Below are 13,446 nucleotides of genomic sequence, written 5' to 3' on the forward strand. Positions count from 1 at the left end.
CCACGCTCCCACGTCCCCTTAATAATGATATTCAGGAGAAGATCCACTCCCGGTTGTTTTGATATTATCCTGCCCTGAGTGGAGGACTTGTCCATCCGTCGTAACGACTGCGGCCGTAACCAGTCCCCGCCCCCTTCCTGTATTCCACAGAAGTCTAGACGGTAGCGGTCTGGCTGCCGACAGAGCGGGCTGCAGCCTCTCCCACCGACGAGGGCTGGGCACCGCCAAAGATAAACGCGTGCCTCGGACACTTTGCGCCAACGGACACTCCGCCCCCGTGGGTAACGGGGTGGTGGCAAGGACGGGGTTGGAGGAGTTCCGGGAACGTGAGTAGGGTACGATCACCGCCGCCACCTCCCGCGTTTGGCAGCGGAGGTGTCGCTTGCCGATGAGCGGTGCCCTGCGGTGGCGAGATCCGGCCTCCATGGGCGATGGTCGTGTGACGTGTGCAACTCGGCAGTGCCAGGCTAGGTGCACTTTGCGGCCACAGGGCTGTTTGATGCAGTCGCCAACTCCAAGCAACAACGGTGGAGGGCGGAGGAGCGACGCTCGCAAGAACGAGCGGAGTGCCGGGGCGGATAACACACAGCGATGTGGCACAGTGGGGAGCATCTGGCGGTCATCTCTGGCACCTGGGTCTGTCCCGTGACCTCCTGCACCTAGCCTGGCACGGCAGTCAACCCCATGGCACCTGGGTCTGTCCCGTGACCTCCTGCACCGAGCCTGGCACGGCAGTCAACTCCATGGCACCTGGGTCTGTCCCGTGACCTCCTGCACCTAGCCTGGCACGGCAGTCAACCCATGGCACCTGGGTCTGTCCCGTGACCTCCTGCACCTAGCCTGGCACGGCAGTAAACCCATGGCACCTGGGTCTGTCCCGTGACCTCCTGCACCTAGCCTGGAACGGCAGTAAACCCATGGCACCTGGGTCTGTCCCGTGACCTCCTGCACCTAGCCTGGCACAGCAGTCAACCCATGGCACCTGGGTCTGTCCCGTGACCTCCTGCACCTAGCCTGGCACGGCAGTAAACCCATGGCACCTGGGTCTGTCCCGTGACCTCCTGCACCTGGCCTGGCACGGCACGGCAGTCAACCCATGGCACCTGGGTCTGTCCCGTGATCTCCTGCACCTAGCCTGGCACGGCAGTCAACCCCTGGCACCTGGATCTGTCCCGTGACCTCCTGCACCTAGCCTGGCACGGCAGTCAACCCCATGGCACCTGGGTCTGTCCCGTGACCTCCTGCACCTAGCCTGGCACGGCAGTCAACCCATGGCACCTGGGTCTGTCCCGTGATCTCCTGCACCTAGCCTGGCACGGCAGTCAACCCTATGACACCACCTGGGCCTGTCCCGTGACCTCCTGCACCTAGCCTGGCACGGCAGTCAACCCATGTCACCACCTGGGCCTGTCCCGTGACCTTTGCACCTAGCCTGGCACGGCAGTCAACCCATGGCACCACCTGGGTCTGTCCCGTGACCTCCTGCACCTAGCCTGGCACGGCAGTCAACCCATGGCACCACCTGGGCCTGTCCCGTGACCTCCTGCACCTAGCCTGGCACGGCAGTCAACCCTATGGCACCTGGGTCTGTGCCGTGACCTCCTGCCCCAGCAGCGAGACCCTTCCACACTGCACGTGACGGCCTCAAAGGTACACCTAGCCTGGCGCAACCATCGTGGTGACACCTCCACCCTTAATTGTTGATGAATGGCGGCTGTTGTTGTTGTTGACCGAGTGTTAGCGGATGTGTCTGTGCACCGCGCGGAGCAGCGGGTAGTGATTTAGTGATCTAATTTCGATTCCCGCTCACGGACAACACCAGTGGCAAATAATTGAACCGGTTCCCGGGGTCTCCCCTGTGGTGTAAATGTGGTCGACTCGGCCTCAATTAAATAGCCCGGTGCGTGTGTGCGCGTGCACTTGCCCAAACGGTATGTTGCGGCTACACGGGGGATCTTTGTCTTTGTGTGCTGATGAGTGGGGGAGCGGTGGTGCAGCGGTTAGCGCTACGCTGCTGGTGACCCGAGTTCGATTCCCGCTCACGGCCAACAACAACACGGTGACGATTATCTGAACCGGTCCCGGGCCTCCCCTAGGTTGACTCGGCCCCGAATGGGTACTGTACCTGATGCGGTGTGTAAACACTACCACTGGGGAGACAAAGGCGGCCGTGCGTGGTGCTGCCCCCCCCCCCCAACTCCACTCCCCCCCCCCCCCCCCACGTCGTGTGCCACCGTGCCGGCCTTCGTAGGTGCTGCTCGCTAACAGCACTTGCCCCAACAGCGTGTGCAGGCTACACGGGGGATCTTTGTCTCTGCGCGCGTGCGAGAGTCGGACTGTGCTGGCGTGTGGGCGAGCGGTGGCGCAGTGGTTAGCGCACCGCGCAACGAACCCGGGTTTTCCGCTCGCAGCCAGCAGTGGCGAATATCTCAATCAGTCCTGCGCCTCCGCGCACGCGTTTGGAGAGACAAAGGCGGCCGTGCGTGCGTGCCGGACTTGCTTGATAGGCGCTCGCTAGCAGCACGGCGCCTACCACGGCGTCCTTCCTTTTTGCCGTTCGTCAAAAGGAGCGGTGGCGCAGTGGTGAGGGCGCCACGATCACCGCCAACCCGTGCGTCGCCCGGCCGCGGCCTAGGCTCGCATCGGTGGCGGAGAACGGAACTCTCGCCGCCGGTGGCGTGCGAGTGGCCACCACCACGGTGGCTAGGAGATGTTGACTACCTCGCCCGGTGTGCAGGAGGTCGTGGGTTCGATCCCGACCCTGACGCCTGCTGCTGCTGCTGTATATTTGTAGTTTGCGTGTCTCTCTCTCTCATCATCATCATCATCACAGTGGCTAGGAGATGTTGACTACCTCGCCTGGTGTGCAGGAGGTCGTGGGTTCGATCCCGACAATGACGCCTGCTGCTGCTGTATATTTGGAGTTTGCGTGTCTCTCTCTCATCATCATCACAGTGGCTAGGAGATGTTAACTACCTCGCCTGGTATGCAGGAGGTCGTGGGTTCGATCTTGACCCTGACGCCTGCTGCTGCTGTATATTTATAGTTTGCGGTGTCTCTCTCCCCGCGGTCGCGTGCATTTATCCACGCGTTTGGAGTGTTTGCCTGCTGCTAGACATTTTCGTGTGATGATGATGATGAGCACCACTTGGTTTGAGCTGTCATTGTGATTGTGACAGCCAGGGTCGCTTCTGCAAAAGAGCTGCTCAGGGTGGCCTTCCTTTTCTGGTGAAATAAACAAAAATAGTTTGTTTAATCATTTCAAAATTCTCATCTCTCAACAATAACAACAATAACGACAGCAATAACAATATGCAAACCAACACACCTGAAGATGACCGTTTGAGTTATGGTCGAAACGTCGTGAGAATTTTTTTATTGTTTTATATATATTTTATTATTTTGTTGTTTCTCTTCAACGTGACTTTACCGAAAAAACTAAGAATAACAATAACAGCAGCAACAATAACAACAGCAGCAGCAACAATAACAACAACAATAACAACAACAATAACAACAATAACAACAACAATAACAGCAGCAACAATAACAACAACAATAACAACAATAACAACAACAATAACAACAACAGCAGCAGCAACAACAACAATAATAACAACAACAATAACAACAACAGCAGCAACAATAACAACAACAGCAACAACAACAATAACAACAACAACAATAACAACAACAATAACAACAACAATAACAACAACAGCAGCAGCAACAACAACAATAATAACAACAACAACAATAACAACAACAGCAGCAACAATAACAACAACAGCAACAACAACAATAACAACAATAACAACAACAACGTCGTCGTCATCAGATGCCAGCCGGTGTGACTAGCTGAGCGGCCTGGCAGGAGGAAGGAAGCGATGGCTGGCGTCGTGGGGGTTTTACATTTGTACCTGGTAAAGTAAAACAACAAAATCTATAGTTGTATTTTAGAGCAGCGGTCCTTCTTAACCTGGGGGTGCATCACACTGCACGCTCCAGGTGTGCGAGATGCCCTTTCTGGGGGGGGGGGGGGGGGTAGCGGGACTAGGCCACATTTATTATTATGAAGGTAAAATTATATTGAAAACACAGGGTAACTCCAACTTTGTTTCAACAACCCCCCCCCCCCCCCCAGTGTGTCTATTAACATTATTACATTTCTTTTGAACGATTCAGAACCAAAGGGGGGTTTGCAAGGCTGCAGGAACGGTTAAGAAACCACTGGTTTAACTATTTTTTAAAAAAATTTTCACCAGGTGTAAGAGTCCCGCTGAGCGGCCGTGTAGCTCTCTCTCAGAAGCGACTCTGGCCATCACAATGGGTAGCTCAACGAAGTGGGCTCATCATCGTCACAGAATGCACCTCCGGTTAGCACGGTTGGCTGCGTACGACGTGCAGACCAACATGCTCTCAACCAGGGGTTCCTAACCCGTGGGTGCATCACGCCACACCCTGGGGGCACGAGATGTGCCCTTGCTGGGGGTAGGCAGCAAGACACGGCCGGATGTTTTGTTTAGAAGGTAAGTAATCGAAAACGCACAATGAAGCCACGTGCAACGCACGTTTGCAACTTGCTTTGTTTCATGAACCCCTACGTAGTTATAGGAATAGGTTTGACCCTTTTAACTGGCACAAAAAACATGATGCCTTGAATAAAGGTGTCAGTTTTTGTGCCAGTTAAAAGGGTAAAACCTTTGATTTAAAGCTTTCGTGACTGCAGTAATTCATATTCTTAGTTTGTTCGGTAAAGTCACGTTGAAGAGAAACAACAAAATAATTTGAGTTATGGTCGAAACGTCGTGAGAATTTTTTTATTGTTTTATATATATTTTCTTATTTTGTTGTTTCTCTTCAACGTGACTTTACCGAAAAAACTAAGAATAGGGTAAAACCTATTCCTATATCTTGTTTCTGGCAAAGGAGGTCTCATAATGTAAACCCTACGTAGTTTTGATTTAAAGCTTTCGTGACTGCAGTAATTCATATTCTTAGTTTTTTCGGTAAAGTCACGTTGAAGAGAAACAACAAAATAACAATATATACGTACGATTTTTTTAACGATTCAGAACCAAAAGGGCGCAGTTAAAGGTGAGGCATTTCCACTGGGCTAAGAGCGCTGAGCGAGAGTGAGCGAGAGCGGTCGGGGGGGGGGGGGGTGGGGGGCAGTGACTGGATTGAGCACGAGCCGGGATGAACCGTCCACGCCGCTGAGCGAGTTGGTGGAGTCACTGATGGGGGTCGGGCGGAGGAGGGGGGGAATGGGCGAGTCTGGGGTCATCGAGCGAGTGAACGATTCGGTGCCTCTGTGAGTTACGAAGCGATGGAGGGCGGGGGCTGGCGTGGGGGGGGGGGGGGCTGGGGGAGGGCTACGGGGGGGCTAGGGGGGTTGGCGACCGGGTTGGGGATGCCCGTGCTGAGCGGGTACAGCTCAAAGCGCGTTGGAGTCGCTCTTCAGTGGAGCGAGCGAGCGAGTCGCTGTTGCCTCGCTGGGAATGACTCGGTGAATGGTGGACTCGGGGGGGGGGGGGGGGGGATAAATGGTGGGTGGTTCGGTGGCATGGGTCTCCAGTCGTTCTTCCAGCGAACGAATGAATGACTCGGTGAATGACTCTGTGAATGACTCGGGGGAATTGCTTGGTGAGTGACTCGATGGGTGAGTCGATGAATGACTCTGGGGGAAATGGCTCAGTGAATGAGTCGATGAATGACTCGACGAATGACTCACTTGCCCCCTTACTCCCCTGTGCACCCACGCCCCCTCCCCCGGCCCCTCCCCCGCCCCCTCCCCCGCCCCGTGCAGCCAGCGGCGCGAGGCCGGGAGATGTCACGCGGCCGACCGCTGCTGCACCAGCCGCGTTTGCTGTCCCCCGCGCCGCTGCCCTGCCTGCTGTTGCTGTTGCTGTCGCTGCCCTCCCTATTGCTGCTGCTGCTGCCCAGCGGAACGTCGGCAGCCGTGGGGCCCATTTACTGGAACGCCTCAAATCCACAGTGAGTGTTGGCACCCCCCCCCCCCCATCTCTCCCCCCGGCACGCTCTCTGATCTAAAACCAACCTGCGGGGACTCCTCTCCAAACTTTACTCCCTGTCCATTCCAAAGATGTTGGTACGATATGTACATTAAACATGGGGAATGGCTTTAAAAGTTGTACAATCTCCTGTAGATGCCGCTAGTTCTGTAGATGTAGATGCCACTGGTTCTTCACGTTCTGTAGATGTCACTGGCTCTTTATGTTCTGAAGATGTAGATGCCACTGATTCTTCACGTTCTGCAGATGTAGATGCCACTGGTTCTTCACGTTCTGTAGATGCCACTGGTTCTTCATGTTCTGTTGATGTAGTTGCCACTGGTTCTTCATGTTCTGTAGATGTAGTTGCCACTGGTTCTTTATGTTCTGTAGATTTAGATGCCACTGGTTATTCACGTTCTGCAGATATAGATGCACCGGTTCTTCATGTTCTGTAGATGTAGATGCCACTGGTTCTTAATGTTCGGTGGATGTACATGTCACTGGTTCTTAATGTTCTGTAGATGTAGATTCCACTGGTTCTTCATGCTCTGTAGATGTAGATGCCACAGTTTTCTTCACGTTCTGTAGATGTAGATGCCACTGGTTCTTCATGTTTTGTAGATGTAGATGCCACTGGTTCTTTGTGTTCTGCAGATGTAGATGCCACTGGTTATTCACGTTCTCCAGATGTAGATGCCACTGGTTCTTAATGTTCTGTAGATGTAGATGCCACTGGTTCTTCACGTTCTGTAGATGTAGATGCCACTGGTTCTTAATGTTCTGTAGATGTAGATGCCACTGGTTCTTCACGTTCTGCAGATGTAGATGCCACTGGTTCTTAATGTTTTGTAGATGTAGATGCCACTGGTTCTTCATGCTCTGTAGATGTAGATGCCACTGGTTCTTCACGTTCTGTAGATGTAGATGCAACTGGTTCTTAATGTTCTGTAGATGTAGATGCCACTGGTTTTTCACGTTCTGTAGATGTAGATGCCACTGGTTCTTCATGTTTTGTAGATGTAGATGCCACTGGTTCTTTGTGTTCTGCAGATGTAGATGCCACTGGTTATTCACGTTCAGCAGATGTAGATGCCACTGGTTCTTCATGCTCTGTAGATGTAGATGCCACTGGTTCTTCACGTTCTGTAGATGTAGATGCCACTGGTTCTTCATGTTCTGTAGATGCCACTGGTTCTTCATGTTCTGTTGATGTAGTTGCCACTGGTTCTTCATGTTCTGTAGATGTAGTTGCCACTGGTTCTTTATGTTCTGTAGATTTAGATGCCACTGGTTATTCACGTTCTGCAGATATAGATGCACTGGTTCTTCATGTTCTGTAGATGTAGATGCTACTGGTTCTTAATGTTCGGTAGATGTAGATGTCACTGGTTCTTAATGTTCGGTAGATGTAGATGTCACTGGTTCTTAATGTTCTGTAGATGTAGATTCCACTGGTTCTTCATGCTGTGTAGATGTAGATGCCACAGTTTTCTTCACGTTCTGTAGATGTAGATGCCACTGGTTTTTCATGTTTTATAGATGTAGATGCCACTGGTTCTTTGTGTTCTGCAGATGTAGATGCCACTGGTTATTCACGTTTTTCAGATGTAGATGCCACTGGTTCTTAATGTTCTGTAGATGTAGATGCCACTGGTTCTTCACATTCTGTAGATGTAGATGCCACTGGTTCTTAATGTTCTGTAGATGAAGATGCCACTGGTTCTTCACGTTCTGCAGATGTAGATGCCACTGGTTCTTAATGTTTTGTAGATGTAGATGCAGATGCCACTGGTTCTTCATGCTCTGTAGATGTAGATACCACTGGTTCTTCACGTTCTGTAGATGTAGATGCAACTGGTTCTTAATGTTCTGTAGATGTAGATGCCACTGGTTTTTCACGTTCTGTAGATGTAGATGCCACTGGTTCTTCATGTTTTGTAGATGTAGATGCCACTGGTTCTTTGTGTTCTGCAGATGTAGATGCCACTGGTTATTCACGTTCTGCAGATGTAGATGCCACTGGTTCTTCATGCTCTGTAGATGTAGATGCCACTGGTTCTTCACGTTCTGTAGATGTAGATGCCACTGGTTCTTAATGTTCTGTAGATGCCACTGGTTCTTCACGTTCTGTAGATGTAGATGCCACTGGTTCTTCATGTTTTGTAGATGTAGATGCCACTGGTTCTTCATGCTCTGTAGATGTAGATGCCACTGGTTCTTCACGTTCTGTAGATGTAGATGCCACTGGTTCTTAATGTTCTGTTGATGTAGATGCCCCTGGTTCTTCACATTCTGTAGATGTAGATGCCACTGGTTCTTCATGTTTTATAGATGTAGATGCCACTGGTTCTTCATGCTCTGTAGATGTAGATGCCACTGGTTCTTCACGTTCTGTAGATGTAGATGCCACTGGTTTTTCATGTTTTGTATATGCCACTGGTTCTTAATGTTCTGTAGATGTAGATGCCACTGGTTCTTCACGTTCTGCAGATGTAGATGCCACTGGTTTTTCATGTTTTGTATATGCCACTGGTTCTTAATATTCTGTAGATGTAGATGCCACTGGTTATTCACGTTCTGCAGATGTAGATGCCACTGGTTCTTCATGCTCTGTAGATGTAGATGCCACTGGTTCTTCACGTTCTGTAGATGTAGATGCCACTGGTTCTTAATGTTCTGTAGATGTAGATGCCACTGGTTCTTCACGTTCTGTAGATGTAGATGCCACTGGTTCTTCATGTTTTGTAGATGTAGATGCCACTGGTTCTTCATGCTCTGTAGATGTAGATGCCACTGGTTCTTCACGTTCTGTAGATGTAGATGCCACTGGTTCTTAATGTTCTGTTGATGTAGATGGCCCTGGTTCTTCACATTCTGTAGATGTAGATGCCACTGGTTCTTCATGTTTTATAGATGTAGATGCCACTGGTTCTTCATGCTCTGTAGATGTAGATGCCACTGGTTCTTCACGTTCTGTAGATGTAGATGCCACTGGTTTTTCATGTTTTGTATATGCCACTGGTTCTTAATGTTCTGTAGATGTAGATGCCACTGGTTCTTCACGTTCTGCAGATGTAGATGCCACTGGTTTTTCATGTTTTGTATATGCCACTGGTTCTTAATATTCTGTAGATGTAGATGCCACTGGTTATTCACGTTCTGCAGATGTAGATGCCACTGGTTCTTCATGCTCTGTAGATGTAGATGCCACTGGTTCTTCACGTTCTGTAGATGTAGATGCCACTGGTTCTTAATGTTCTGTAGATGTAGATGCAACTGGTTCTTCACGTTCTGTAGATGTAGATGCCACTGGTTCTTCATGTTTTGTAGATGTAGATGCCACTGGTTCTTCATGCTCTGTAGATGTAGATGCCACTGGTTCTTCACGTTCTGTAGATGTAGATGCCACTGGTTCTTAATATTCTGTTGATGTAGATGGCCCTGGTTCTTCACATTCTGTAGATGTAGATGCCACTGGTTCTTCATGTTTTATAGATGTAGATGCCACTGGTTCTTCATGCTCTGTAGATGTAGATGCCACTGGTTCTTCACGTTCTGTAGATGTAGATGCCACTGGTTTTTCATGTTTTGTATATGCCACTGGTTCTTAATGTTCTGTAGATGTAGATGCCACTGGTTCTTCACGTTCTGCAGATGTAGATGCCACTGGTTTTTCATGTTTTGTATATGCCACTGGTTCTTAATGTTCTGTAGATGTAGATGCCACTGGTTCTTCACGTTCTGCAGATGTAGATGCCACTGGTTCTTAATGTTCTGTAGATGTAGATGCCACTGGTTTTTCACGTTCTGTAGATGCCACTGGTTTTTCACGTTCTGTAGATGTAGATGCCACTGGTTCTTCATGTTTTGTAGATGTAGATGCCACTGGTTCTTGTGTTCTGCAGATGTAGATGCCACTGGTTATTCACGTTCTGTAGATGTAGATGCCACTGGTTCTTCATGTTTTGTAGATGTAGATGCCACTGGTTCTTCACGTTCTGTAGATGTAGATGCCACTGGTTCTTAATGTTCTGTAGATGTAGATGCCACTGGTTCTTCACGTTCTGTAGATGTAGATGCCACTGGTTCTTCACGTTCTGTAGATGTAGATGCCACTGGTTTTTCATGTTTTGTAGATGCCACTGGTTCTTCATGCTCTGTAGATGCAGTTGCCACTGGTTCTTCACGTTCTGCAGATGTAGATGTTACTAGTTCTTCACGTTTTGCAGATGTAGATGCCACTGGTTCTTCACGTTCTGCAGATGTAGATGCCACTGGTTCTTCATACTCTGTAGATGTAGATGCCACTGGTTCTTCACGTTCTGCAGATGTAGATGCCACTGGTTCTTCACCTTCTGCAGATGTAGATGCCACCACCGCCATCTCTTGCGGGGCGGTTGAACTTTCGACTCTCGGTTCGAACAGGCGTCTGGACACACGGACCAGGATTGTTCGTATCTCTGAAAGTTTGTAAGTGGAGGAGTCACTGTAATAAAAATAAAAATATTTTACCAGGTGTAAGTGGAGGAGTCACTGTAATAAAAAAAAATATTTGACCAGGTGTAAGTGGAGGAGTCACTGTAATAAAAATATTTTACCAGGTGTAAGTGGAGGAGTCACTGTAATAATAATAAAAATATTTGACCAGGTGTCAGGCCCCACTGAGCTACGTAGCTCATTTTTCCCAGAAGCCACCCTGGCCATCACGAATTGATAGCTTCTCAACGAAGTGGCTGACATCATCATCATCATCCTCACCACGTGGACATTTTTAGCAGCAAGCCAAATACTCCATAGACACGTGACGTTGATTCTAAATGTGGAGAGGAAAAACCGGAGGACACGGAGAAAAATACACGCTACCACGGGGGATAGAGACACCGCAAACTTCTAACATACAGCAGCAGGCGTCAGGGTCGGGATCGAATCCACGACCTCTTGTGTACCTGGCGAGGCAGTTAACATATTCTAGCCACCGTGATTAGAGAGAGAGAGAGATGCGTAGACTCCGCATATACAGCAGGCATCAGGGTCGGGATCAAACCCACGACCTCTTGTGTACCAGGCGAGGGAGTTAAAATCTCGGTCCCGTCTCACCCTGATCTGATGCCCTCCCCCATCTCGACGGCCATGGGGAGGGTGATGCCACCTCCTGCAACAGATCGAGCCCAGGCAGGTGGCAACTCTGGTGGGTGGGTGAATGAGTGTGTGGGTAGATGAATGAGTGGGTGGATGAATGAGTGTGTGGGTGGATGAGTGGTGGGGGGGCGGGTGATTGAATGTTTGTGTGGGTAAGTAAATCAGTGCGTGGGTGGATGAATGAGTGGGTTGGTGAATGAGGGTGGGTGGTTGAGTGGGTGGGTAAGTTAGTGAGTGGGTGAGTCAGTAAGTGAGTGGGTGGGTAAGTTAGTGAGTGGGTGGGTCAGTGAGTGAGTGGGTGGGTCAGTAAGTGAGTGGGTGGGTAAGTTAGTGAGTGGGTGGGTCAGTAAGTGAGTGGGTGGGTCAGTAAGTGAGTGGGTGGGTAGGTTAGTGAGTGGATGGGTGAGTGGGTGGGTCAGTAAGTTAGTGTATGGGTCAGTGAGTGGATGGGTCAGTAAGTGAGTGGGTGGGTAAGTAAGCGAGTGGGTGGGTGAGTGGGTGGGTGAGTGAGTAAATGCGGAATGAGAAATGCCCAGTAGAGCGTGGCTGGCGGGAGGAATGGAGGTCGACTCAGCCTCAAATGAGCACTGTACCTGGCGCGGTGTGCGGTAGTAATCATCGCCGCTGGGGAGACAAAGGCGGTTGGGCGTGGTGCTGGCCACCCACCCCCACTTGTGTCGTCCCGGCCTTCATAGGTGCTGCTCGCTAACAGCACTTGCCCCAAAAAGTCTGTACGGGCTATACGGGGGAACTTTGTCAGAGGTGCTGCTTCTCGCTACATACAGCACTTGCCCCAGCAGTCTGTTGAGGCTATACGGGGGACCTTTGTCTTTGTCTCCCATGGAGGGACTGCCACCCCCTCCTCCTCCGCGGTGTGACGCCTCGCGAGTCGAATCTAATTAAACTCGCCTCGTCCAGTAGGGCAGAGCCTCAAACCCATTTCCCCAAACCGTGCGCGAGGAGCCGGAGTGATTTAGCCTCAATTAATGGAACGGACGCACCCACACGCAGTCAGTGTGTGTCAGTGTGTCAGTTTGTGTGTGTGTTAGTGTGTCAGTGTGTCTGTGTATGTGTGTGTGCCAGTGTGTGTCAGTGTGTCAGTTTGTGTGTGTGTGTGTGCCAGTGTGTGTCAGTGTGTTAGTGTGTGTCAATGTGTGTCAGTGTGTCAGTTTGTGTGTGTGCCAGTGTGTGTCAGTGTGTGTCAGTGTGTCAGTTTGTCTGTGTGTTAGTGTGTCAGTGTGTCTGTGTGTGTGTGCCAGTGTGTCAGTTTGTCTGTGTGTTAGTGTGTCAGTGTGTCAGTGTGTCTGTGTGTTAGTGTGTGTCAGTGTGTCAGTTTGTGTGTGTCGGTGAGTGTGTGTGTCTGTGTGTGTGTGCCAGTGTGTCAGTGTGTCTGTGTGTGTGTGTGCCAGTGTGTCAGTGTGTCTGTGTGTGTGTGCCAGTGTGTCAGTGTGTCTGTGTGTGTCAGTGTGTGTCAGTGTGTCAGTTTGTGTGTGTCGGTGAGTGTGTGTGCCGGTGTGTGTGTCAGTGTGTCAGTTTGTGTGTGTGCCAGTGTGTCAGTGTGTCTGTGTGTTAGTGTGTGTCAGTGTGTGTCAGTGTGTCTGTGTGTGTGTACCAGTGTGTGTCAGTGTGTCTGTGTGTCAGTGTATGTCAGTGTGTGTGTACCAGTGTGTGTCAGTGTGTCTGTGTGTGTGTGTCAGTGTGTGTCAGTGTGTCAGTTTGTGTGTGCCAGTGTGCCAGTGTGTCAGTGTGTCAGTTTGTGTGTGCCAGTGTGCCAGTGTGTCAGTGTGTCAGTTTGTGTGTGTGTGTCAGTGTGTTAGTGTGTCAGTGTGTCTGTGTGTTAGTGTGTGTCAGTGTGTGTCAGTGTGTCAGTGTGTGTACCAGTGTGTGTCAGTGTGTGTCAGTGTGTCAGTTTGCGTGTGTGTGTGTCAGTTTGTGTGTGTGTTAGTGTGTCAGTGTGTCAGTTTGTGTGTGCCAGTGTGTGTGTCAGTGTGTCAGTTTGTGTCTGTGTTAGTGTGTGCCAGTGTGTGTCAGTGTGTCAGTTTGTGTGTGTGTTAGTGTGTGTCAGTGTGTCAGTGTGTGTCAGTGTGTCAGTTTGTGTGCCAGTGTGTGTGTCAGTGTGTGTCAGTGTGTCAGTTTGTGTGTGTGTCTGTGTGTGTGTCTGTGTGTTTCTGTGTGTGTGTCTGTGTGTGTCTGTGTGTGTGTCTGGGTGTGTGTCTGGGTGTATGGCTGTATGTGTGTGTTTGTGTGTGTGTCCGTATGTGTGTCTGTATGTGTGTCTGTGTGTGTGTCT

The 13,446-nt window shown here is 50.3% G+C and overlaps 1 protein-coding gene across 1 annotated transcript in view; it reads left to right on the plus strand.

Moving 5' to 3' along the window:
- LOC116956337 (ephrin-B2-like) overlaps window positions 1–13,446 on the plus strand; it is a 159,312-nt gene that overhangs the window by 18,535 nt on the left and 127,331 nt on the right. Inside the window, exon 3 of the mRNA XM_076054120.1 lies at window positions 5,810–5,997. Coding sequence (XP_075910235.1) covers window positions 5,831–5,997 — 167 coding nt within the window. The 5' untranslated portion in view covers window positions 5,810–5,830. The remainder of the gene's footprint in view (window positions 1–5,809; window positions 5,998–13,446) is intronic.

The sequence above is a fragment of the Petromyzon marinus genome, chromosome 64 (assembly GCF_048934315.1).
Source record: "Petromyzon marinus isolate PM22_M1 ecotype Great Lakes invasive population chromosome 64, UKy_Petmar_22M1.pri1.0, whole genome shotgun sequence".
NCBI classification, from domain to species: domain Eukaryota; kingdom Metazoa; phylum Chordata; class Hyperoartia; order Petromyzontiformes; family Petromyzontidae; genus Petromyzon; species Petromyzon marinus.